The sequence below is a fragment of the Eleutherodactylus coqui genome, chromosome 3 (genome assembly GCF_035609145.1).
Source record: "Eleutherodactylus coqui strain aEleCoq1 chromosome 3, aEleCoq1.hap1, whole genome shotgun sequence".
NCBI classification, from domain to species: Eukaryota; Metazoa; Chordata; class Amphibia; order Anura; family Eleutherodactylidae; genus Eleutherodactylus; species Eleutherodactylus coqui.
The window spans coordinates 14,638,952-14,664,382 of NC_089839.1; the positions used below are offsets into that span (position 1 = coordinate 14,638,952).

Here is a 25,431-nt window from a genome sequence, read left to right on the forward strand (position 1 = left end):
CGTGCTGTGATTGGTTGCTAGGGGCAACAAGGTCAGTTTTCATAAATGAGCGCTAATGGGGGAGTTTTAGGACACCGAGGCGCCCTCTAGTGGTCACTATGGGCAACAGGGATAGTGTTTATTTTAAGACTTTTCTCATCAGCCCCTTATGTCCACGTAGCTGCACTGAGCAGTATACAGTCCACGCACACATATATAACCTCACACAGCGAGTATATACAGCGGTGCCCCACTGAGCATGCGCAGTACAGTCCTCCCCGCCCCCTCCCAGCCAGGAACTCCGAAGCAGCTGACAGAGAGGAGACCAGTTATCAGAGGAGACCCCGAACTCCACCTGCCCGACCCCCATGTGCCTGCGGGTGAGTGCCTGCCCCCCCAGATGTATGCGGGAGGGAGGGGGTTAATACCATATGTTACCAGGGTCATCATGTGATAAGGCAGGAGGGGGCACTTACTTTCACAAGCCCCTCTATGTCTCGGGGGTCATGTTCTGTATATCCGTGTGACGTTTAGCGGTAAGTTGGCGGAGTCGCCCCGTAGATAATAACGGCGCGGTCTCGCGGGTCGCGTCACGTAAAGTTACGGAAACTTGGACTAAACTTTTTGTAAAGTTTGCAAAAACTTCTGCAGAGTCCAAGGGGGTCAATATATACGGAGAACGGCGGAAAGTAGACACGTGTGCCGGTCCGGGGATGGCGCGCGCGTATTTGTGCCCCCATTCGTTCAGGGTCCTTCGCTATATGGAGCCAAAAATGGCTGTCGGTGCGTGAAAGCGCCGGTCGTCTTTAAAGCTGCGCTCACACACGGCGCACGTTTTTGTGGCATGTCTGGGGTGACATCCCGCAGCGCAAAACATGCATCACGTGGTGCGGAATCATTATAAAGAGGCGGAATTTGGCCGCAAATCCAGCGGCGTAAACAACCCGCTGCGCATTCAGAATCCGTACCGCGCGGATCCTGCCGTTACGGCGCCTTTTCTTTTTTTTTACAGTTGGGCCGCGCTCACACGGCCGTGTGATAACAGGCGCCGTACACCGTGTGATACGCGGTAATTCGAAGGCGATCGTTACACTGCCTCACGCAGTTCTGATCACATCCGTTTGTTGGAATTGCGTGATATGCGAGCGCAAAAAAGAACGCAGCGTGTCCCACTCTGCCGCGTATATATTTGAGATGTATACAAAAAGTATAAACAAAACCCGTGCGCTGCGCAGGACAGGGAGTACGCCGTCATGCGCAATACAACGTGACCACCATACGTGGCAGCATGCAGGCACGCCGCCGGCTCCACAGCTGTAGGGTTTTTTTTTCTGCCCTCTATCAGGGACTTGAATCACAAAAGCTGTTATCACTATGACAATAGACTGCAGTACTTTTGTACTGCAGTGTATTATCCCTTACAATAGCGATAAGAGAACACAGCGGGCCCAGATACCGTTGTCTGTTGTCCGCCCTCTGTGAACCCTTTACATGCAGCATGTACGGGGTTAACAGCGGGGCTCGGTTCTCTCGCTGATCCCCTGATGTTGCAGCCGTCTCCTGCTGCAGAGCGGCGCGGGCTCACTTTCTGAGTTGTGTTAACTACTACCCTACCAGGATGTATGCTGACTTCCTGTGGCATTAAAGGGTTAAAATCCGTCGCGAAATCGTCATTTAGGCGCGGAATCGGCCGTTGTGGACTTAATGCATGTTTGTTGCGTGAAGCCGGCAGCGATTACAGCCTGGAGGCGTTCATTGCGAGAAAACTCTAAACGGACGCCTCCAGCGCAAATATTGCGTGTGCGATCACGTGTTCTCATGACGAGCGTTAGGTGGGGGGGGCAAACAATACGGCGTATATATTAACCCTGGCGGTGTGTAATATGGCTGCGGAGCGCCGGCCCGTATATCTGCAGAGGGCGGGCCCACAGAAGACGATACTCGGCGTCCCGCCAGAAATCCACGGACCTTGTGCTGCGTTTTCGGTTGCGGAGCCATAACGGGTGAAAACAGCGAATATAAACGGTAGTCGTTCCGTATAACCGCGACCGCGGCAGCGTGACCAGCGATACGTTACTCGCTAGTCGTTTCGTTTCGGCTCGCCTCAAAAATAGTCGCTGGTTGATGAAAAGTCGCCGCCGTCCGTATTTGAATGACTCGCGAACACGTTAGCGCGGAGATCCCCTCCGTGAGCGCTGAACGAACAATGGTCGCTCTGTGCCTTCCGCACGCTTCACTGACCTCCCGGAGCGAAGGATGGGTCCTCTGTGTGAAGGTACTTTTAACCCCGCATGGTGAAGGGTGAATTTGGCTGTGCGAATCCGAGGCGGTGACCGCAGTCATGTGACATCGCATCCCGTAATTGTCAACAGCGGCGCAACCGAATGGAACAAGAAATTCGCAAAAACCGCTGGATGTTTGGCCACGGGTAACTTTGCCATTATAGACTGCAGCACCGGTCGCTGCAGCTACTGCGGTGCGCGCCTGCAACATGTCTGCTGTTTTTATGAATTGCGTCCTTAGCCCCATTCATGTATGCGTATTTTCCGTTCACATTCAGTCCGTATGTTTACTAACTGTACGGACCGCACGCTGTCCGTTTTTGTTTTTTTTTATGTGGACTCCTTTTCCACTTAAAGAGAAAAAATAGTTCGTGGTTTGCAATTTTTGCGCAATGCGTTTTTAACATTAGAAGATCCCATTGACATTCACGTGAAAAAAAACCGCCTATCTGAAGGAGGTAAAAATGTACTTAAGGCGACGGAGTTCTGCGCCAAATATATTTACGTGAGACATAAATTCACAATCTACAACGAGCAGAAATAACGTTTTCGGGAGGGTTTCTCCCGTTTAACGTGGCTGCAGGGGGCGGTATATGGCGCTGGATGTGTTATTGAGGAGGGACGGCGGTCCGTGTGCGTTCTGCAGCGCTGAGGATGTTCTGTAACCGGCTCTGCCAGAATATAATCGCGGCTCCTGGTATTTGCTGAGCTCTCTGGTTCCTCCTGTTTAGTTCCTCCTCCGGATCTGTTGGACGCCCCGGGGGCTCAGCGACGCTACACAAGGAGGTAATCCACGTAGAAGTTTGGTTAGATCACCGTTTTTGCAGTGGTTTCCATGGATTTAAATGCAGCGATCTCACCGCACCATGTGATTACAGACTTGGGGCTCATTTACACGGCCGCGTGCGATTACGGTCTGTGAAATATGTGGAATTTATACTCCATATATATTTTGATGCGCAAAAGAGCAAGACGGACTAATTAATATCCCTTTTTTTTTTTTTTTGTACCACGGTCTCCTGCCGACGTGTAAAAATACATATACAACTGCGCAAATGTTAAAAAAACGTATGTCTGAGTAAGGGCTTATTCACACGGGCGAGAATCTCCCGCGATGCACAAACTTTATTTCACGGGAAGCCTCACATCGCGCCCGCTGCCCGCATGCAATGTGCTGACTGTCACGTTAAGAACAATAGGCGGTGCGTTCCCAGGGGCGTGAAAAAATAGGACCTGCAGTGAGGGGGGGGGGGAATATCGCTTGTGTATACGACACCATTAAAAAAATGGAGTTCATATTCGTGCGAGGTTTGTGTGAGCGCAGCCTAAGTAATCAGAGAAGGTCCGGATGGAGCCTAAAGGACCCGAACACGTCCTTTGCCTACTCAGAATGACTGACCAGCGCTGACCCGTGGGGGGAGGGGCGGGGGGAGGGGGACACTTGGACTTTCCGACATGTGACATATTTCATGCCTACAAAGTTCCAGTGACAGATTGGGGGTCATTTTTTGCAGAATGCGCTAATCTCTATGAACACTGGCCGAAGGCGGGTCCGAGCAGCCGGACATCACATCTACCGTAGAAACTTGTGGAAAAACCACAATAGCTTACCACCCGCTCTCTTTCGTATCTTGCATTTTGCCTATTTAAGTAATTGTTGATGCAGGTATAAAATCTTCAGAGACAGATGTATACTCACTATCCTGTTGTCTATAGGGCTTGGTCCTCGGCCCCCTCACCTCCTCTTCCCCTTCCTGTTGGGGTCCACCAGGGCTTGGTCCTCGGCTCCCTCACCTCCTCTTCTCCTTGCTGTTGGGGTCCACCAGGGCTTGGTCCTCGGCCCCCTCACCTCCTCTTCTCCTTGCTGTTGGGGTACACCAGGGCTCAGTCCCCAGCCCCCTCCCCTTGCTGTTGGGGTACACCAGGGCTCAGTCCCCAGCCCCCTCCCCTTGTTGTTGGGGTACACCAGGGCTCGGTCCCCAGCCCTTTCCCCTTGCTGTTGGGGTCCACCAGGGCTCGGTCCTCGGCCCCCTCCCCTCCTCTTCTCCTTGCTGTTGGGGTACACCAGGGCTCGGTCCTCGGCCCCCCTCCCCTCCTCCTTGCTGTTGGGGTACACCAGGGCTCGGTCCTCGGCCCCCCTCCCCTCCTCTTCTCCTTGCTGTTGGGGTACACCAGGGCTTGGTCCTCGGCCCCCCTCCCCATCTCTTCTCCTTGCTTTTGGGGTACACCAGGGCTCGGTTCTCGGCCCCCTCCCCTCCTCTTCACCTTGCTGTTGGGGTACACCAGGGCTCGGTCCTCGGCCCCCTCCCCTTGCTGTTAGGGTCCACCAGGGCTCGGTCCTCGACCCCCTCCTCTTCTACATCTACATGGCCCCTATTGGAAAGACCATCAGGAGATTTGGCTTTCAGTACCATCTCTATGCTGATGACATCCAGGTTTACACCTCCTCCCGTGACATCACAACGCTGGTCCTCTTGAATGCCACAGACTGTCTACTGTCTCTAACACTATGTTCTCTCTCGCTACTGGTGCATCCTGTCTCCACCGGAACTATGGGTGGAGACATGGGTTGGCCGGGTTGAGTTTTAGGGGAGGCCCATGTGACAAACCGCAACAGTGGATTGGCTTATGCACCCCAAACAGAATGCAGTGTGCCATCCCAACCCCACTGTAACTTTTCCTGGTTTTGCCATCGTCTCCCCTCCCGGCTCCTGTCACTGACCCCCGCCGCTCTCCCTTGTCCGCTGCCGCCTCCTGCGTTGTCAGTCTTCCCGGCCGCACTGGAATCTGTGCTCCGGTCCTCCTCCTGTGCTGCTGAAGCCGGACCCGCTCTCGCCATGGCTAGATGGAGCCCGGCGCGCAGCTGTCAACTGCAGGTAGTAGAGCAGCGGATCACCTCTGCTCCGGTCCCCCGCTGTCATGCCAGGCCTCCCTTCTTCGCAATAATGTATCTTCGCCAGCCTCCCTTCTCCGCTGGAATGTGTCCTCGGATCCACCAGCGTCCCACTTAAGCCGTCCACGCTCTCTGTCTTCCCGCACCCTGACGGGTGAAAGCCGCTGTGAAGGTAGCCAATCGGGAGTTGTGGCAGTTCCCTATAACTCCCCCAGCACATAGCCATGTCTCCACCCATAGTTCTGGTGGAGACAAGATGCACCAGTACTTCCTTTCTATCCCTAAAACTGAACCTCTTAAAAACTGACCTACTGGTGTTTCCGCCCTCTACTAACCAACCTCATCCTGACATCTCCATAACTCCCAGAACACCCGCTGTCTTGGGGTCATATTTGACGCCGATCTCTCCTTCACCCCCTACATCTAATCTCTGGCCCGAACATGTCAGCTGCACCTCAATAACATCGCAAGAATCTGCCCTTTCCTCACTGTGGACTACCTAAACACGCTCACTTTTGCCCTATCCATTCCCGGCTTGATTATTGCAACATGTTGCTGATCAGGCTCCAGACTCTACCCTCTCCAATCCATCCTTAAAGGGGTTGTCCCGCGCCGAAACGGGGTTTTTTGTTTTTTTTTTGCATAGGCCCCCCGTTCAGTGCAGGACAAACCCAAGGGATGTGTTGAAATTAAAAAAAAAAAATTTTACTTACCCGAATCCCCTCTCTGCAACTTCTTCCTTCTTTTCCTCCAAGATGGCCGCCGGGATCTTCACCCACGATGCACCGCGGGTCTTCTCCCATGGTGCACCGTGGGCTCTGTGCGGTCCATTGCCGATTCCAGCCACGTGATGGGGCGGAGCTACGCGATGATGCGTGGAAGGGGGCGGAGCCAGAACGCCGCTCGTGCCCAGACCGACCAGAAGGGAGAAGACCCTTCTGCGCAAGTGCATCTAATCGGGCGATTAGACGCTGAAATTAGACGGAGCCATGGAGACGGGGACGCCAGCAACGGAGTGGGTAAGTGAATAACTTCTGTATGGCTTATATTTAATGCACGATGTACATTACAAAGTGCATTAATATGGCCATACAGAAGTGTATAGACCCACTTGCTGCCGCGAGACAACCCCTTTAATGTGGCAGCCAGGATCATCTTCCTATCCAGCCGCTACTCGGACGCCTCTGCCCTGTGCCAGTCACTGCACTGGCTGCCCGTTAAATACAGAATTCAATTTAAACTCACTACCTTCATCCATAAAGCCCTCCACAGCGCAGCGCCCCCCTATATCGCCTCCCTCATCTCAATCCATCACCTAGCCCGGGCTCTCTGCTCTGCTAACGAAACCAGACTGAGCGCCCCTTTAATTTGAACCTCCAATTTCCACCTCCAAGACTTCTCCAGAGCAGCACCAGCCCTCTGGAACGCACTACCCAAACTATCCGGGCAATCCCCGACACACAAAACTTCAGGCGTGCTCTAAAAACGCACGTCTTCAGGGAGGCATACCACATGCCCTAAACCAAACCTCTCTGCACTCTGCCTGATAACATGCTCCCTGACCTACTGACTGCAATCCCTGCTAGCCATCATAAACCGCTCCTGTAGTCATACTGATCCTGCCGTCACACGGCTGAATGTCTGACCATTGTCTGTGTAAAGCATCCCTCACTCCCCACCTCGCCATACCGTCTGTATCCCCCCATTATCTGTAGTATGTAAGCTGGTTGGAGCCCCTCACCCCTACTGTCTCCGTCAATTGATTACTAGATGTAACTGGGGTCTTGTAAGACAGTAGAAGAAAAATAGAAGAAAAAAAACCTGAACAATTAGAAAACCCGCTATATTTGGTATCACCGTGTATATAAAGCTGCAAACTGTTAGGATCTCACAATATGTATCCCATATGGTGAAGGCTTTACAAAAATTAGGACGGATTGCTAGAATTTCAGGTTTTTTGTTTTTTTGTATCCCATGTCTTAAGCTGCCTGTCCACGGGCAGCCGCCGCCCGGGAGCGGGACTGCCAGGCGGATCTCCACTGTCAGCTGTCGGCATGCCGCGAATTGCCGCCCGCGAGCGGAGAATCGCAGTGATTCTCCGCTTGTGGACGGGGGGTGGTGCTTTCCATAGTAACGCTATGCAGAGCCTTCACAGCGCTCCACGTGGCCGGATTATCACTGCAAGGAACGCAATAAAAACCCGCCCGCGGACCGGCAGCCTTCATAATTTTGAACATACGGACATCCTTCCCAAAATGGCGGTAGTAAAAGCTGTAGCTCACCCCGCAATGAGAGCCTTCATACGGCCCGAGGAATGACAACATAAAAAACAATCGCGAGTCTCAGAGCAGTAAAAATATAAAAACCATAAAAAAATAGAAATGTTGGTGTGACTGTAGGGGTACGGACCGGGGGGCAAAGGTCAGATGTCGTCATCACTGCGCTGTGAACGCTGGAAAAACTGCATGTTTTTTTTTTTAATTTCTCCACACTTTCTCCAAACTTTAAAAAGTTTTTAAAGTTTTTATCGCACCTCATACATTAAATTGTACCCTTTAAAAAGCACAACTCGTCCCGCCAAACACAAGCCCCGATACCGCTCCGTCAGTGGTGGAATAAGAGGGTATGGCTCTCGGAAGGGGAAGAAGAAGAAACGGAAATAAAAGTGATAAACCTCTCGTCCTGAAGGGGTTAAGAGGCTTAGCTACAAGAGCTGGCACCGTGCGCCTGCTTGATGCCACGTGAGCCATGGCGCCGCGCCAGGATGATTCATCTGTAAACAGCCAAAGCGCGTTATATACGGAATGAGAGGTTCGGTATAGCGCCTACTAGGGGCACTCGGCCATATGGAAACCACTCACCGCCATGTACTAACGTGCGCCAATCATTGCATCCAACTAGCAGACGTTCCGGCTTCTATCTTCTTGCTCGCACTAATGTTTTATTTACTGACTATAAGGACTATTGATCCGTTTTGATCTGACCGGACCTCATTGGAAGTCGCTCCGATCGCTGGATTTTCCCACCTAATGTGGATTCACACTAAAACTGATCCACGGAAAACTTGTCACGTGATTTTATGCTGCACGCCGGGGTCACGGGGAGAATTACCGTACAGTGAAGCGCCAATCATGAGAGGGCCGGGGGGCCGGTCAGTGCACTCTATATACCTTGTCCGGTCAGTGCACTCTATATACCTTGTCCGGTCAGTGCACTCTATATACCTTGTCCGGTCAGTGCACTCTATATACCTTGTCCGGTCAGTGCACTCTATATACCTTGTCCGGTCAGTGCACTCTATATACCTTGTCCGGTCAGTGCACTCTATATACCTTGTCCGGTCAGTGCACTCTATATACCTTGTCCAGTCAGTTGCTGTCGGTTCTCACACATCACATTCGTGTAGTTGATAACCCTAGTCCTCACATCACATTGGCGCCCTCGCCATCACGTGTGTTGGGTACCTCTTGGATAACGCAAGTTGTTATTGACTTCAGAGATCACACGGTGATTGGAGTCGTGTATCCGTGTACCCGGCGCCGGCTGCAGATACAGGAACAGCTGCTGGATTTGCTCCGGATATGTGATTGCTCTCTGTAAAGGCCCATTTAGACACAACGATTATCGCTCAAAATTCACTCAAAAGCCGTCTTTTGAGTAATAATCGTTGTGTGCACTGACATCATGGAGTTTTCGTTCTCCCGTCTCTCATCGTTGTCTTTCAGCATGCTGAGGTTTATCAGGGTTTCACAGCAGGATACAGCTGATACTATTGTTTCAGCTGTATCCTGCTCTCTTATAACGGGCTGGGTATAAAGAACAGAGCAGTCCAGCTGCCTTCTCCATACCTGGCACGGAGCGCTCGGCTGTATAACAGCCGGGCGCTCCATGCAGAAAACAGCTGGATGCAGAAGACAAGTGGGGCCACCCCGCTTGTCTTCTGCATCCTCCTCCCGCAGCGCTTTGCTGTATGACAGCCGGGCGCTCCCAGTGGGGAACAGCTGGATGCAGAGAACAAGCGGCCCCCCGCTTGTCCTCTGCATCCTCCGCTCTGAGCGCACGGTGATCACTCAATGTTTGAGCGATCACCTTGCGCTTAAATGACACAACAATTATCGCTTAAAAGATATCTTTTGAGCGGTAATCGTTGTATCTAAATGGGCCTTAAGAGGAACCAAGTCATCTTGGCCTGAGGAAGAGCCCTGAGTAGGCTGTAACATTATCGTGGTTAGCCAATAAAAAGTATCTTATCTACAAGCTTGTTTCTCTCACATTTTGCTCTGCGGTACAAAACTTTGTTTTCTTTTTGCTATGGATTGAACTCATGCGGATTTCTGTCCGTTCCTTGAAATGGGTGAAATCCACAGAAATCCTCGCCATGGCTAATCTACAACTTGTGCCCGAGGTCTTCCCGATGGCGGCCTACTGCTGTGAGACGCTGACATGGAGGATAGCGGACAGAAGAAATCGTGATGCTTTCCAGCTGCCTTGTTGGAGAAATCCCTGTCTCTGAATCCCCTGGACAGCGAGGGTCACCAAGAAAGCGGTGCTGGACCGTATTGGCCCAGAGGGATCCCGCGAGATCACTAGAGACTGACTTAGTCTGGACATGTGATGAGGGCGAATCCGCTGAAAAATGAGCTGCTACTTGGAATAGTCAGCGGTAAAAGGAAACGGAAGACAAAAGCCACGTTGGCCGGACACCAGCAAGAAGGACGGGGGGCGGACATCAGGCGGCCGTAGAGAAGCATGGGGAGGACCGGCCTACAGAGAATCCAAGAGTCGGATATGACTGAACGGATGGAATTGGCATGAGGGCTTGTAAAATATCTGCGTGCGTTACGGGCGGATCTCGGGTGGATTAGCTGTGACTTTCACGCCACTTTTTGAAAAAGGTAAAATCTGCAGTGAAAATCCACAGGATAAATCGATGGCCGCTGCTTTTATAACGGCACCACTGGGAAACTGGTAAGTAAAAAACCCCAAAAAAACCCCAAACTAGACTATTCATGCCTTTTGCACTCCCAGCCCTGCTCTGGTCCCCACTCATTTCTGGGTAGGCTCATAGGCCATAGGAACAGTTCTTAGAAGAGGGTTTGTTGATTTCTATGGTAGAGTGTTGTGGATATGCTCTGTGGACTGTGCAAGGAGGGGGAGGAGGTGAGCTGTGTCCATCAGAACAGGAAGAGTCCACTATTATTTGGGTAAGTAGTCTGTGTGAGAACTGCAGGATTTAAAAAAAAAAAAAAAAGATTGTGATATGGAAAATCGCCAGAAATTTGCGCACTGCCATACGGATGTACGGATTTCTGTTATCCATTCTTTATGCACAGCCAGATAACTGGACCAATCTGCTCCGATTGTGCCACATAGGTTAATCTGGTGCTTCGGGAGGCTTTAGCCCGGTATCGCCCCTCTCAGGCCGCCTGCAGTTCTTGATATAGTCACAATAAATTGAATATAATAAGATTGACTATCGAGGCATCCTGCGGGCACGGTGTAGGTGCCACACTTGGCTGGTACAATCTGCCACAACATGAAACAAGTGCGTTGTATTCACACGCCGTGGGGAGTTGGAGATATTCCTTTTTTTTTTTTTTTCCTGCCGTCTCTGAGATCTGGGAGCTGTTTGTCATTTTATAATGTGGTATTGTATTCAAATAAGCTGCCGGACTGCTGTGCCTGCTGATCCAACATAACAGGAAGAGTCTTGTGAAGTCAGTGGAAAACTTTGAAGCTCTGCCTGTATCCTTCCATAGACCGGTGTCCCTCTGGCGGCCAGCGCCCTCCCAGAAACCGGTGTCCCTCTGGCGGCCAGCGCCCTCCCGGAGACCGGTGTCCCTCTGGCGGCCAGCGCCCTCCCGGAGACTGGTGTCCCTCTGGCGGCCAGCGCCCTCCCGGAGACTGGTGTCCCTCTGGCGGCCAGCGCCCTCCCGGAGACTGGTGTCCCTCTGGCGGCCAGCGCCCTCCCGGAGACCGGTGTCCCTCTGGCGGCCAGCGCCCTCCCGGAGACCGGTGTCCCTCTGGCGGCCAGCGCCCTCCCGGAGACCGGTGTCCCTCTGGCGGCCAGCGCCCTCCCGGAGACCGGTGTCCCTCTGGCGGCCAGCGCCCTCCCGGAGACCGGTGTCCCTCTGGCGGCCAGCGCCCTCCCGGAGGCCGGTGTCCCTCTGGCGGCCAGCGCCCTCCCGGAGGCCGGTGTCCCTCTGGCGGCCAGCGCCCTCCCGGAGGCCGGTGTCCCGCCGGCGGCCAGCGCCCTCCCGGAGGCCGGTGTCCCGCCGGCGGCCAGCGCCCTCCCGGAGGCCGGTGTCCCGCCGGCGGCCAGCGCCCTCCAAGAGACCGGTGACATTGTCTTACATGGACGCTGTCCTGGCTGTAATAATCTGCATTATATTGGCAGGTTGCTGTATAAAAAATATTTAATATTTCTAAGCTAAATTTTTGGTTTTATCTCCCAGCTGGTTTCCCGGTCTTATCCCATCATGTAATCCCAAACTTCTGCCGCCTGTGGCAAGAAGCTAAGGGGTTTACCAATCTCTAGTAGTGTCCGTAATGCCGCGCAGTAGTGTCACACTTGGCCCTATGGACAGGGCACCCCTGAGCCGCATTTTTTTTTTAAAGGGAATGCATTTTCAAAAGGAACTTTTTGTATAAATCATGTTTCTACAAATGTTTGATGTGTTTTTTTTTCTTTAAATGTTCGATGTCACAATCTACTGTATATATAAAAAATCCTAAAATTCTGCACTTCTCACGGTGACTACAAAGCCTTAATGACCCTTCCTGTTCTGTAGAGAGAACTTCTCTGCATCATCCCATTGTCATCATGAACTGGATGGTATTTTCTCCAGCAGGTTCTTGGGTATTCTGTAGCTTCCTAATTATGTAGTATGGCATGCACACGCCTTGGAATAACCAGTCAGACACAAGCTATAGGTCTTGGGTCTAAAACTGGATCTGGGCGAACAATGCTCAGAGCCTCAGGTTTATTGAAACACATAATACCTGCCCTTTATGAGCGTATAACATATTACATCAATAACATATTGTATTTTCATTCGTTAGGCCATATAGAATTCCCTTCCTTCCCCACACCCTTCTCAAGTCCAGTGTATGAGCCAGTCTTTGTCTCCTCAACAAGTGGTCAGGCAAAAGCAGCTTCTTTGTTTTAGAAGTTGAGGGTGGGGGAGGGCTGGGAAAACGCCCAAAGTGGATACAGCTCTTCAGTCTTGCAGTATAACATTGTGACTTTAACCCTTAAGAGGCTGCAGAGGAGCTTTACATTAGGCTAACGTTATAGCACACATCTTTCACCATGCCATTGTCCAGCAATTACCATAATGAAATTGTGTGGCCATAAACCTCTGCAGAGTTAAAATCAATAGACCTTTTATGCTAACTAATCATCATGTCTACTACAATCACAGGCAGGATTACACTGAAAAGTAAAACTTATATATAGATAACACAGGATCCACAATAGGTGATGTCACAGCTCACCTCCTCCCCCTCCTTATTCAGGTCATAGAGCATGCTCACCACACTCTCCCATTGACGTCAATGGGTCCCCTCCTGTACACTGTGAATGGCCCATGAGGCTGTTGTAGAGTCTCTCTAAATGCTGCTAACTGCTGCTCAGGCAAGATGCCCCCCCCCCCATAGTAATAGTACTTTTTTTTTTAATCATACATTTTTTTGTACATCAGAAAATAAAAAACGATTTTAGAAGAATTGAAAATGTTTTACTATCTGGTTTTAATTAGTGAAAATACCTTTCCTTTTAATTAGCCTGACATTGACTTACAGGGTAGCAACTTATCAGCCGCACGACAGACGGATTCTTCCTCCTAGAGCAGAGCTAATTTGCATACTTTTCCCAGGGAGCATTGCCTGTAGGACTCCCTGCACCAGCTAGATCTCCACAAGGAGAGACATACCCGCCAAGCTTTGTTTGAGCGGACCTACAGGTATGCCCGGGAGCGAGCGGCGGAGCAGTTAGACCGGACAGGTTTATTTGCTTTCCATGCCAGACAGAGCGACATGTAATGGATCACCTACATCCTCAAACAAACACGGCCTTTAGTACTGGAGCGGGATCCTGGCGCTGAGCACATGAGTGTCTGACTTGTTTACTGAGCAATTGCTTCTGCTATTGTCCTAGAGTGGAGTGTAGCAGCTGTTGTACTCCGGGGCCACAAAGCCGTGTATGACCCAACGTGGCACACCCTGCTCTTAAAGGGCCATTAAACTTATAAGGGTATGGCCCGCGGTGCGGATTTTGGCTGCGGATGTCTGCTGTAGTGGGGACTGACACCTGCTGCAACAGCAGGGATTGGTGAGAACACCGTTCCCGGTCGTGGTTTTATTTATTTATTTATTTATTTATTTTTTTTTTTAATTCTTTATTTGTTTTTCTTTCAAAAACATAATTAAAACATAACCTTGTCAGATACAGCGGTGATCTACAGATTTACGGATTTTCAAAAACTTGTCCTAATCGACCACAACAGGTGGGAACAGGATATGGATTATGGTTATGGAACCGCCGCTCCAACAGGGATTCCTACATTCTGGAAAGTGACTGTTCCACCTGAACCAGAGGAGGGTTGGTGAGCGGAAGAAGTGGTGGGGGGTGCAAAAAACCCAGGGGTGTAAGGGAAAGGGAGAAGGAGAGGAAAAAGAAGGCAGATGAAAAAAATAGACAAAAAGGGAGGGGGGAGCTGGAAACAAAGACAATCCCACCGCCCCCTCCTTGTTGGGGGGAAGAAGGGGGTGTGAGCGAAAGATCTGGTCAAACCCCTGCATGGGTCCCCAATAATGTATCAGGAAGGTCATTGACCATATAGATTGTTGTATTCCTGTAAGTTTAGGGACTCAATCCAATAGTACGTTCCCTGCTTTTAACCCCTTACATACCGCAAGCAATGTTAATTGCTGCATGTAAAGTGCTCACAAAGAGGGCCAATGTGTTGCCATACGCCAGACAATGGTGTCCAGTTCTGCCATATCCTGTGATCATTATGATTGGCGATAATGCATTGCAGTACAGGAGTACTGCAATGTATTATCAGTGTAATCATAGCATCGCAGGTTCAAGTCCCCTACAGGGACATAAAAAATGTAAAAAACAGAACCATGTTTGGAGAGCTTTCCTCTCACTCCTGTCCTCTATACTGACTTTTACCAGCAGGGTTTGTGTTCATGTCCCCACATCATAGAGTTCTGGAAGTGTTTTGGACGCCCTTCACGTTGATGTCCTTACAGTCGCGGCATTGGCACTGACCTGATAATCAAGCGACCGGCCGTGCTGCCGCCAATATTGGCACTGACTAAATGCACTCTGATTTAAAAACCGGAAGTGAAATGGAAAGTTTCTGTGAGCTTTCTGCTTACAGTCGCCTTTTAGCGTCCCATAGGGAGACCCCGGACACCTGACATACATGGGGAGCTGGGAGGGTAGAGTGCTGACTTGCCACGGTGACCCTTACTAGACTCGTTCCCGGAGGGACACGCAGCCAAGGCCAGAGTAGCACTGCAGCCCACCTGGGACACCCCTAGGATAGGGAATGCCCACTAAACAGGATAACAGGGAGTTACTTGTCACGGGTGACACCACCGTTCCTGCACACACTGGTATGACCCTCGGCGGTTAAGCAATTCAGTCATAGACAATACTTGCGTACCATGAGTCTCTAGGAACGGTTAGGACTCAGCATAAATTTTACTTGAAAACTTGACACCAATAATACAAGGCAGTTTAATTGTAAACTTCACAGTGCAGGCAAAGACTTCGGAACGTAGTACCTCCACACTGCTCTCATAAGCTCAAGGATGCACGTGTGTGAACAGAGATTCTTATCTTGCAGTACCTCCACCCAGACTTGGAGACGTGTGGGTGTGACAATTAAAGGGTGTACCTCTACCTGGGGATCCAGACTTGAGACGGCCACGTAGGAAAATCAGAGGATCAGATAGTACCTCTGCACTGATCTTGAAAGAAAGTAGTTACTCACATATGCTCACTCTCACTCTTGAGGCTCATTCCATTTACATCCAGCTCGCAAACAGCACGGGAAATCTCTCCTCCTCTTTCATCTTCACCACAGGAAGGCTGAAGGTGCCTCAATGTGGCTCTGTGTTACGTGGAACTCAGGTGGCAGACAAGATGGAAGACCCTTTCCCACTCTCAATCACTTACTTTTATAACCTTCTCTCATACCACATGACATGACAGACTTTATACATTTACATGCAGGCATTGGATTTTTGCAGACATTAACCTCTCAAGCGCTGCAGCTGTGCAACACACATACTGGAAATGACAAGACGGGCTTGCACAGTGCATCAATGTAATACATACATGTATGATATTTATGGAGGGGACCAGGATGATGTACTGGGTCACTACAGATTCCCCCCTACTTAAGAACAAGCTGACCCCGGCGCCTTCCAAACAGAGTGTACATATCTGGAGTCAGGCCATCTTGAGTGTATTACTTCCATCCCCTTTGAGAAATGTCTGTGCAGTCACTGAGTGTGCAAGGCAAAGCCTGTAAACACAACGCCTATCCCTGGTCACCTATATGTTAGGATGTACCCACCCCCAGTGTACTCTGACTAAATGAAGTGTCATTTCTGCATGTGGCCTTTTATTTATGTCAGCGTGTAAGGGCTGTGACTTGCAAGTACATTTGTAAGAATCTACTTGGCTAAATTGATTTCAAGGGCATTAATATTGCCATGGAGCTTCATACATGACTCTTTGCTCCAAAGGCTAGTGAGATAAGATCAGTGGAATGACCATCACTGTCTCTTCAGACAATGAAACACACTGTTACCAAACACAAAAATATTAAAGGGTGAATGGCAGGAAAAAGAACAAAAATCAGTGGAGCAGTCAGTAGCTTCAGATAATAATGCTGTCCGTGATTGTGAGGAAGGTGAACTAAAGGCCCCGCCCCCTGAGACAGGCAAGAACGGGCTGCAAACACTAAGACGGGACTTAGGGGACACAAGAAACCTCCAGTCATACACATCATTCATACTATGCATGCGGTTTCATGCATGTGGTGGCATTGGCTAAATTAGCATTAATTAGTATATTTAAATTAATTATATTTAAACTAAACATATATGCATTGCAGGAATAAATGACTGTAGGTAAATTGATTTGAGAGCGTGACCAAATGAGAAATAACCATAACGACTCCTTTACTTCTCCTCCCGCTCATCACTCGAACGTTGCATCAATAGAAAACTTTCAATATGAACAAGAGTTAATAACGGGGCGGCAAACTTTAACCCTTTCCAATCCAATTTGTATCCTGGTTTTACTAGGGGGCTTACTCTTTTTCTGCCATTATACAACGGGGCTATCTGCTGGCTAAAGCCAGTACTGCATGAGGTGACACGTTGGATAGGCTCCGACTGCAGAGAGGCTGGCAATGGTTTTTTTTTCTCCCCACCCTAAAAATTGTCAGTTTGCTTTCCAGTGGAATAGTCCCAATAACGGGTCACATGGAAGGGGGCCCTAAATCTGACATGATCCATCTTTGTTGTATTCTTTCACATGACACAGACCCGCCTTGTGCCTCGGTTGTGCAGGCGTCTTCTACCCACGGTACAATGCACATTCAGTCCGGTTTTTCTCCGGACGCGCATTCAAATTCACATTCCGAAACAATAAATGTCGCGTCTTGCTGTGGATCTCGCACCGTTTCCTTGTGGAATCCTCATCAGGGATTCCGCGTGCGGTTTTGCCTGCTGAAAAGCGATCTATCCGCGTGTGGAGCCACTGCCACATAGTTTCATGGCTGCCGCAGAAATTCGCAAATGAGCTGCAGATTTCTGCCGAGGTTTGGCCGTGATCTCGCCGACGGTAAATCACTGGTGAATCACTCTGTGTGAAGCTTTCTATAGTATTGTTATGGAAAGCGCCGGCCCTCTGTCCATGAGTGGAGAATCATTGCGATTCTCCGCTCGTGGCGGGCAATTCACATGCTGCGAATTGCCCCAAGCCTCCGGGGTCATCCTACCTATCAGATAGGGATGACCGGCGGAGATTTGCAGGAGCTTTCTGTGTTGCCCTATGGCACCTTTGCACAACACCGTATTACAGAGGCAAGCTCCTAGAAGCAGTGCATCTTGGGTAAAAGACCCCATTAACGCAGCATGTGATGGAACCTATAATAGCGCCTTAGTGTGATGTGACCGCCATCACCCGCTGCTATTATAAGCTGAACACTTTAGGCTTTGTGATCCTTTAACGCTTTCCTGCCCAGAGTCATGCGATCCAGCGAGGGTCTCATTATCCCTGACTGGCGGCAGCCATCCTACAATAATCCTCGTGTCATACGTTTCTGCTCCGGCGCCCGCAGACATCAGGGCTTTCTAGGTTCAGTCATAACAAGGGGCCGATTGATTTGTACTAATGACTTCTTTACTCTATTCCAGATCAGGCCAAATGGACCGTTCATTCTACCCCTTACATTTTGGGGGTCACTCTCCCACCACCTTTTCTTCCTGGAGCAACAGCGGTATCGGGAATAGTTCCAATGACTCCCAGAACTACTGCTACGGCGGCCGTACGGGGAGCACGGTCCTGCAGGGGGTGACGTTCGGAGGAATCCCTACAGTCTTGGTGCTGGATGTCATCTGCTTTGTGGTAGGTGGTTCCAGTGGTGATGGGTGTCATCTGCTTTGTGGTAGGTGGTCCTAGTGGTGGTGGGTGTCATCTGCTTTGTGGTAAGTGGTCCTAGTGGTGGTGGGTGTCATCTTTGTGGTAGGTGGTCCTAGTGGTGGTGGGTGTCATCTGCTTTGTGGTAGGTGGTCCTAGTGGTGGTGGGTGTCATCTGCTTTGTGGTAGGTGGTCCTAGTGGTGGTGGGTGTCATCTGCTTTGTGGTAGGTGGTCCTAGTGGTGGTGGGTGTCATCTGCTTTGTGGTAGGTGGTCCTAGTGGTGGTGGATGTCATCTGCTTTGTGGTAGGTGGTTCCAGTGGTGATGGGTGTCATCTGCTTTGTGGTAGGTGGTTCCAGTGGTGATGGGTGTCATCTGCTTTGTGGTAGGTGGTCCTAGTGGTGGTGGGTGTCATCTGCTTTGTGGTAGGTGGTTCCAGTGGTGGTGGGTGTCATCTGCTTTGTGGTAGGTGGTTCCAGTGGTGGTGGGTGTCATCTGCTTTGTGGTAGGTGGTTCCAGTGGTGGTGGGTGTCATCTGCTTTGTGGTAGGTGGTCCTAGTGGTGGTGGGTGTCATCTGCTTTGTGGTAGGTGGTCCTAGTGGTGGTGGGTGTCATCTGCTTTGTGGTAGGTGGTCCTAGTGGTGGTGGGTGTCATCTGCTTTGTGGTAGGTGGTCCTAGTGGTGGTGGGTGTCATCTGCTTTGTGGTAGGTGGTCCTAGTGGTGCTGGATGTCATCTACTTTGTGGTAGGTGGTCCTAGTGGTGGTGGGTGTCATCTGCTTTGTGGTAGGTGGTCCTAGTGGTGGTGGATGTCATCTGCTTTGTGGTAGGTGGTCCTAGTGGTGGTGGGTGTTATTGTAGCAAACCATTGAGAGATGGGAAATAGTGATGGAACTTTCCTGTATGATGTCCTGGAGATAAGCGGCACTTGAGCTGCTACTTATCTCCATTGACATGACATGCTGAATGCTTAGTGTCTGTTCACACGGAGCCGATTTGCTGCAGATATTTTCACCCCTTCAATCTGAATTCAATCAAAGGATGAAATTTGTAGAAGGATCCGCACCAAAATTTACAGCAAATCGGCAACATGTCACCCCACCCTTCAGCTGTGGTCACATGGGGCGGATGTTCAGTGCGGACTTAAAATCCAGCACAGGGGCCCCATTGGCTCATTGTGCATGCGATCACTCAGCCAATCGCATGCACCATTCATTCATGGGGACCGGGGCTGGAGTGTTGGAGCGGACCAGAGGGGGATGCGGCACAAAAGAGGTGGGTGGGGCTTATTTTTTTTCCTTTTCATGCCCATATATATTTTTTCGCTTATGGAGAATCTCCACCACTTCCGCATTAAAATCTTGATTCATATCCGCAGCCGACTATGCACTTCCAATTGAAATCTGCTGCGGATTGGTGTCAACATCCTTCATGTGTGAATGCACCGTTAAAGGGTTGTGCCAAGATCAAAGGTTATTCCCTATTACTGGATAGGTGGGTAACATTGAGATTGGTGAGGTCTTACTGCAGCGACCCTCACGGATCCCCAGAATAGGATTGCCAAGGGTCCCTGCGGTCCCAGATGTGCGCTGCCACTCCAAACATGTCAACAGGCGCAGCGGATATTAACAGCATCAAGTATTCTGCTTTCTGCTGCTGTTGGCATGGTTGGAGTGGCAGCGCCCATGTGTGACCTCCAGGTCATTCTAACAGGGTGAAATCTGGACTCTCGTTCCCAGGATCTGTTGGGGCCCCAGCGCTCAGATCCCTACCGATCAGTAAGTTGTGCCCATTCCTGTAGATGGGGAATAACTTATTGGGCAATCAAGACTGACAACAGTCAGCCGAACCATTCATGCCACCGGTCATCTTGTGTTCATGGGCAGCTCTAGAGACCCCAGTGGATGCACGTTGTGGACTCTAAAGCTATGACTGCACTCTTCCCACTTTAGTGTCATTCTCTGGGGGCTTACATACCATCCCATACACTCCACTAGAGATCAAACTTATTTTTTTTCTTTTCTAGTTGTTGCTGCTGATTTTCTCCGTCATTCGGAAGAATTTCTGGGATTATGGACGGGTGGCTCTTGTATACGACGCTGAGAGGTATATTGTACTAATCTGTTCTTAGGATGCAGAATGCAAATCATCAGAACGGGCAGAGACTGCTGGAAGCTCAACTTTACAGCCTGCAGAATAGTGAGTGCAGCTCTGGAGTATAATACAGGATGTAACTCAGGATCAGTACAGGATAAGTAATGTATGTACACAGTGACTCCACCAGCAGAATAGTGAGTGCAGCTCTGGAGTATAATACAGGATGTAACTCAGGAGCAGTACAGGATAAGTAATATATGTACACAGTGACTCCACCAGCAGAATAGTGAGTGCAGCTCTGGGGTATAATACAGGATGTAACTCAGGATCAGTACAGGATAAGTAATATATGTACACAGTGACTCCACCAGCAGAATAGTGAGTGCAGCTCTGGAGTATAATACAGGATGTAACTCAGGAGCAGTACAGGATAAGTAATATATGTACACAGTGACTCCACCAGCAGAATAGTGAGTGCAGCTCTGGGGTATAATACAGGATGGAACTCAGGATCAGTACAGGATAAGTAATATATGTACACAGTGACTCCACCAGCAGAATAGTGAGTGCAGCTCTGGAGTATAATACAGGATGTAACTCAGGAGCAGTACAGGATAAGTAATATATGTACACAGTGACTCCACCAGCAGAATAGTGAGTGCAGCTCTGGGGTATAATACAGGATGGAACTCAGGAGCAGTACAGGATAAGTAATATATGTACACAGTGACTCCACCAGCAGAATAGTGAGTGCAGCTCTGGGGTATAATACAGGATGTAACTCAGGATCAGTACAGGATAAGTAATGTATGTACACAGTGACTCCACCAGCAGAATAGTGAGTGCAGCTCTGGGGTATAATACAGGATGTAACTTAGGATCAGTACAGGATAAGTAATGTATGTATACAGTGACTCCACCAGCAGAATAGTGAGTGCAGCTCTGGAGTATAATACAGGATGTAACTCGGGAGCAGTACAGGATAAGTAATGTATGTACACAGTGACTCCACCAGCAGAATAGTGAGTGCAGCTCTGGAGTATAATACAGGATGTAACTTAGGATCAGTACAGGATAAGTAATGTATGTACACAGTGACTCCACCAGCAAAATAACGAGTGCAGCTCTGCGGTATAATACAGGATGGAACTCAGGGTCAGTACAGGATAAGTAATGTCTGAACACAGTGACTCCACCAGCAGAATAGTGAGTACAGCTCTGCAGTATAATACAGGATGGAACTCTGGACCAGTAATGTCGTAGTTATATAGGAATTCAAATTTTATGTAGATTTTTTTTTTTTTTTAAAGGAGATGTCCCGCGCCGAAACGGGTTTTTTTTTTTTTAAACCCCCCCCCCGTTCGGCGCGAGACAACCCCGATGCAGGGGTTAAAAAAACCACCCGCACAGCGCTTACCTGAATCCCGGCGGTCCGGTGACTTCAATACTTACCGCTGAAGATGGCCGCCGGGATCTTCTACCTTCGTGGACCGCAGCTCTTCTGTGCGGTCCACTGCCGATTCCAGCCTCCTGATTGGCTGGAATCGGCACGTGACGGGGCGGAGCTACACGGAGCCGCTCTCTGGCACGAGCGGCTCCATAGAAGAAAGCTGAAGACCCGGACTGCGCAAGCGCGGCTAATTTGGCCATCGGAGGCCAAAAATTAGTCGGCTCCATGGAGACGAGGACGCTAGCAACGGAGCAGGTAAGTATAAAACTTTTTATAACTTCTGTATGGCTCATAATTAATGCACAATGTACATTACAAAGTGCATTAATATGGCCATACAGAAGTGTATAGACCCACTTGCTGCCTCGGGACATCTCCTTTAAATGGTGTTCAAACGTTGATGTTTACTTTTGAAAGTTTTGTGTATTGGCCAAAGTTATTTCGCTTACTCAGCTAACTCCCATTTGAAGTGATTGGAGGACCCTGATTCTGGAGAAAGGTGCAGATTCCATCTCTCGAACCCACATGTAGCTTCAGAATGGGGCTCCCAATTTACTTGTATAGGAGTTAGCTGAGCAATTATGCTTGCAGTTCCATGACTCCCATTGACGTGAGCGAAGAGAGACGCATGACCAACTCTCCAGTCATTATCAACCTGGATGCAATGTCCGACTGCTGCTTCACCAGTATTCCAAAATGTCTAACGCTCCCTCTAGTGGTGGCAGCAGGCAGCCAGAATATCTACACAGGATTTGAAGCTGTGGATCAGAGAAGCTGGCCACTATAAAGATATATTAAAGGGCCACTCCGGTGATTTTTTTTTTTTCCATTCATTTATGCAGCTATTCCCCAAGTATATAGTCAAAAATCAATAACTAACCAAGATAACTAGCTATCTGAAACTCCTGTTCTCCTCCTCCTCACATAACCATGTGAACTAAGTACAAACCAGCTTAGATCTACTTGGGGTTATGCTGTCTGAAACTAGTCAGTTCTTCAGTCTCTGTGATGCTGTTACAGGGATCTACTACAGAAACTCCCTGCAGGGGACACAGACACTCCAATCGCGGTTACTAATGATAATCACGCATTATAATAGAGGAGATCACAGCTCATCCTCCTGACTATAATTATGGGCTTATTTAGGTGACTATAGAACATAATAATAATAATTAAACCGTCCTCCCAGCAGGCAAAAATGGTTTTGCCTCAGCACACACATGGGATAGATGTGAAACTGAAAGTAAAAAATATCATCCTCAAGATGGTGGCTGATGAGTATCAGATAGGGGGCTGCACCGCATGGAAGTGGCTGCAATACACAGATGAGACCTCCAGAGTAGAGGGGGGGAAGGATACAAAAGTGGAGTGGCTCTTTAAGAAATTGATCATTACGGAGTGTTGGCCCTAAAAACTAGTTGGAAGAGTGAGAACCTCCTTCCTGAAGGACGCTGGAGAAGGTTTCGACTGGTGTTTTCGTCTTAGTCTGCATTTTGCATTATTTGCTTCTGTACCCGTCATCATGACTTATTTGTCGTAGTTTTGTAAATGTTTCTCACTTCGTAGTATCTGTCTGAATCTTGCTCCTTGCCTTACAGTTTGCCCCGGCGGAGTTACCAGAGATTATCCTCATCGTCCTCCTTTAATGAGGAGCTAGAAAGGGACAAGGTATGTAGAGCGTCTGGGTCACCTCACCCACATTCAGGCCTGAGTACCGCTCGTTAAAAGGGTTTTCTTGGACTGTAATACCGAAGACCTTTCCTCCAGATAGGTCCTCAGTATCTGATCAGTGGGGGTCCACCATTCTGGAGTCCCCGCTGCTCAACTGATTGACAAGGCTGAGGTTCTTCAGTGAGCGCCGCAGCCTCTTCTCAGGCCTATGATGTTACGTTCTTCAATCTCAAGAGCGGCTCAGTCCCATGCAAGTGAATGCGACTGAGGCGCAGCCGCTATACAATGTACAGCGCTGTGTCGGGAATGTACTTGGGGGACAGCAGCGTTCACCTGAGCACCACGGATCGGCGGGGATCCCGAGCGTATTACATGGGTGCTGCCATTCCATTCATTTCAATAGAAGGGTGAGAAATAGCTGGGTGCTTGAACTCGACCTCTGGTGGCTCCATTGGAATGAATGGAATGGTGGTACAAATTTGTTGCCTTCGTTAATTCATGCAGAGATGTCCCGGAGACCCATTTTTGATATTAATATGGATCCAAGCAGTTGGACCCCCACCGATATGCAAGTTGGTGTCCCTTAACGTGGGATGACTGTTGGGCGCTTGTGTGCCCAATGGTCAGGCAAGATAGATTTCTTTTTTTTTTTTTTTTCTTTGGTGGTAAAACCCCTTAATGCCACAGAACGTATGTCCAAGGAGGATGGTAGGTAACACAACAGGACGTAAACTTACCAACAGCGGGGATTGATGCGAACACTGATCCCCGTCTTTACCCTTAAGGCGGGGTTCACACGGGGAGGATTTGCCGCAGTTTCGCTGCATCTTGACGTTGCACATTCGCACGGCGGCAAGACCGCTGCGTTTGCAGAGCAATGCAGTGCAAATGTGTTTGGGCAAAAAGCTCTTCTCACAGGACGGAATTTTCCCGCACTGCCGCAGCTGTCTGAGCGGCTCCTATTGAGATCGCCATATTGAAAGCACCATATCCCGCATGTGCGAGGCCCGCAGCAGATTCCGTCTGTAAGCCTGGACGGCGATGCTGCGTACCTGGGTTTTCTTTATTGCATATGACCGGGGGTCTCGCCGTCAGTCATGCACTTACAGTGGTTTTTTTTTTACTGTTTGTATTTCCTGCGCCATTGCTTAGCGATGACACCCGTACCCACGACCCGTATACAATGTTAATTGCGTATGGGCTGCAGGTTGGACAGCCTCCATTGACTTTAATGGAGGCCGTCCGCGCGGAATTCATGGTAAAATAGAACACGCTGCAACTTTTCCTCCGCTCACGGAATATCCAATTCGTGTCCGCTAATGTGAGCGAAAAAGCGATTTAGCGTGCTTTTCAATGCTCGCATTTTGAAGTTTCTCAAGTTCTGATTCCAAGTTACAGTGCGAGTCTGAGATTATTGTGCGATGATGCAAATTCTGCCATTTTCGTCTCCATAAGGGTAATTCTGTCTTCCACTTCTGCGATTACTGAGTTAAGGGGTTGAATAACTTGAGCAAAGCTAGCTTGTAAGGAAATTAGTAATGTCCCATTTAGATGGGGCGACTGTCGTCTAAACGACTGCACAAGCGCGAATGTCACCGCTAGGTTGTTGGCGCTCATGCAGAGCGTTCAGATAAGCGGATCACCGCTGGCTTCAAGTTCACATTCGGTGATGATTATATTACCGAGAGGAGCGTACACGGCCATTTGAGTCTCCCCACTCACCGTCTAGGTGCCCTCCCTAAGGAGAAAAGATAGTGTTTCTGACCCCCGTCCCAGGCCTCTCACTAGCAAAGCCAGACTCCTACTGTACACTGATGAAGGGCAAATACCCTGAAACAGCTGTCTGTGTATGGAGTCTGACTTTGGCTTGAAGGAATGCTGCCTTCCAATTGGTGGCACTGTGGAGGTATTATTCCATCTCCCTTATTTACATATTACCCAGAGGATCGTGCATGGCCATTTGAGTCTCCTCACTCACCATCTAGGTGGTCTCCCTAAGGAGAAAAGATAGCGTTTCTGACCACTGATGATTTTCATGCTGGTCGAAAGTGAGCGACCCGTGAAATGTAAACTAATAGTGCACGATAGTTGTGCATTTAGACGCCACGATTATCAAGCAATTTCGTTCTTTTGAATGACTTTTGCGTGATAATCGTCCCATGTAAATGACCCTTTAGGCCTCATGACCCTTCATGGCCTCATTGAAGCCTATGGAAGCCGTCCGGATCCGCGGGAGACAAAAATCAGATTTTACTCACCCGCTCCGTTTCTTCTCTTCGCCGCGGCGCCATCTTCTCTCAGTCGCGGCTGGATCATTTTGCTTCGGGCCGGCGCGTGCGCGGGGCACATCACCGACGTCATCCTGCGCATCCGCCGGGCCGAAGAAA

At 49.6% G+C, this 25,431-nt stretch overlaps 1 protein-coding gene across 1 annotated transcript in view; it reads left to right on the forward strand.

Moving 5' to 3' along the window:
* The first annotated feature begins 263 nt into the window (after positions 1–263).
* The window catches only part of TMEM63A (transmembrane protein 63A), a 60,548-nt gene continuing 35,380 nt past the window's right edge, over positions 264–25,431 (forward strand). Inside the window, exons 1-4 of the mRNA XM_066595149.1 lie at positions 264–359; positions 17,605–17,815; positions 19,853–19,932; positions 22,972–23,041. Of these exons, the coding sequence (XP_066451246.1) occupies positions 17,615–17,815; positions 19,853–19,932; positions 22,972–23,041 (351 nt within the window). The 5' untranslated portion in view covers positions 264–359; positions 17,605–17,614. The remainder of the gene's footprint in view (positions 360–17,604; positions 17,816–19,852; positions 19,933–22,971; positions 23,042–25,431) is intronic.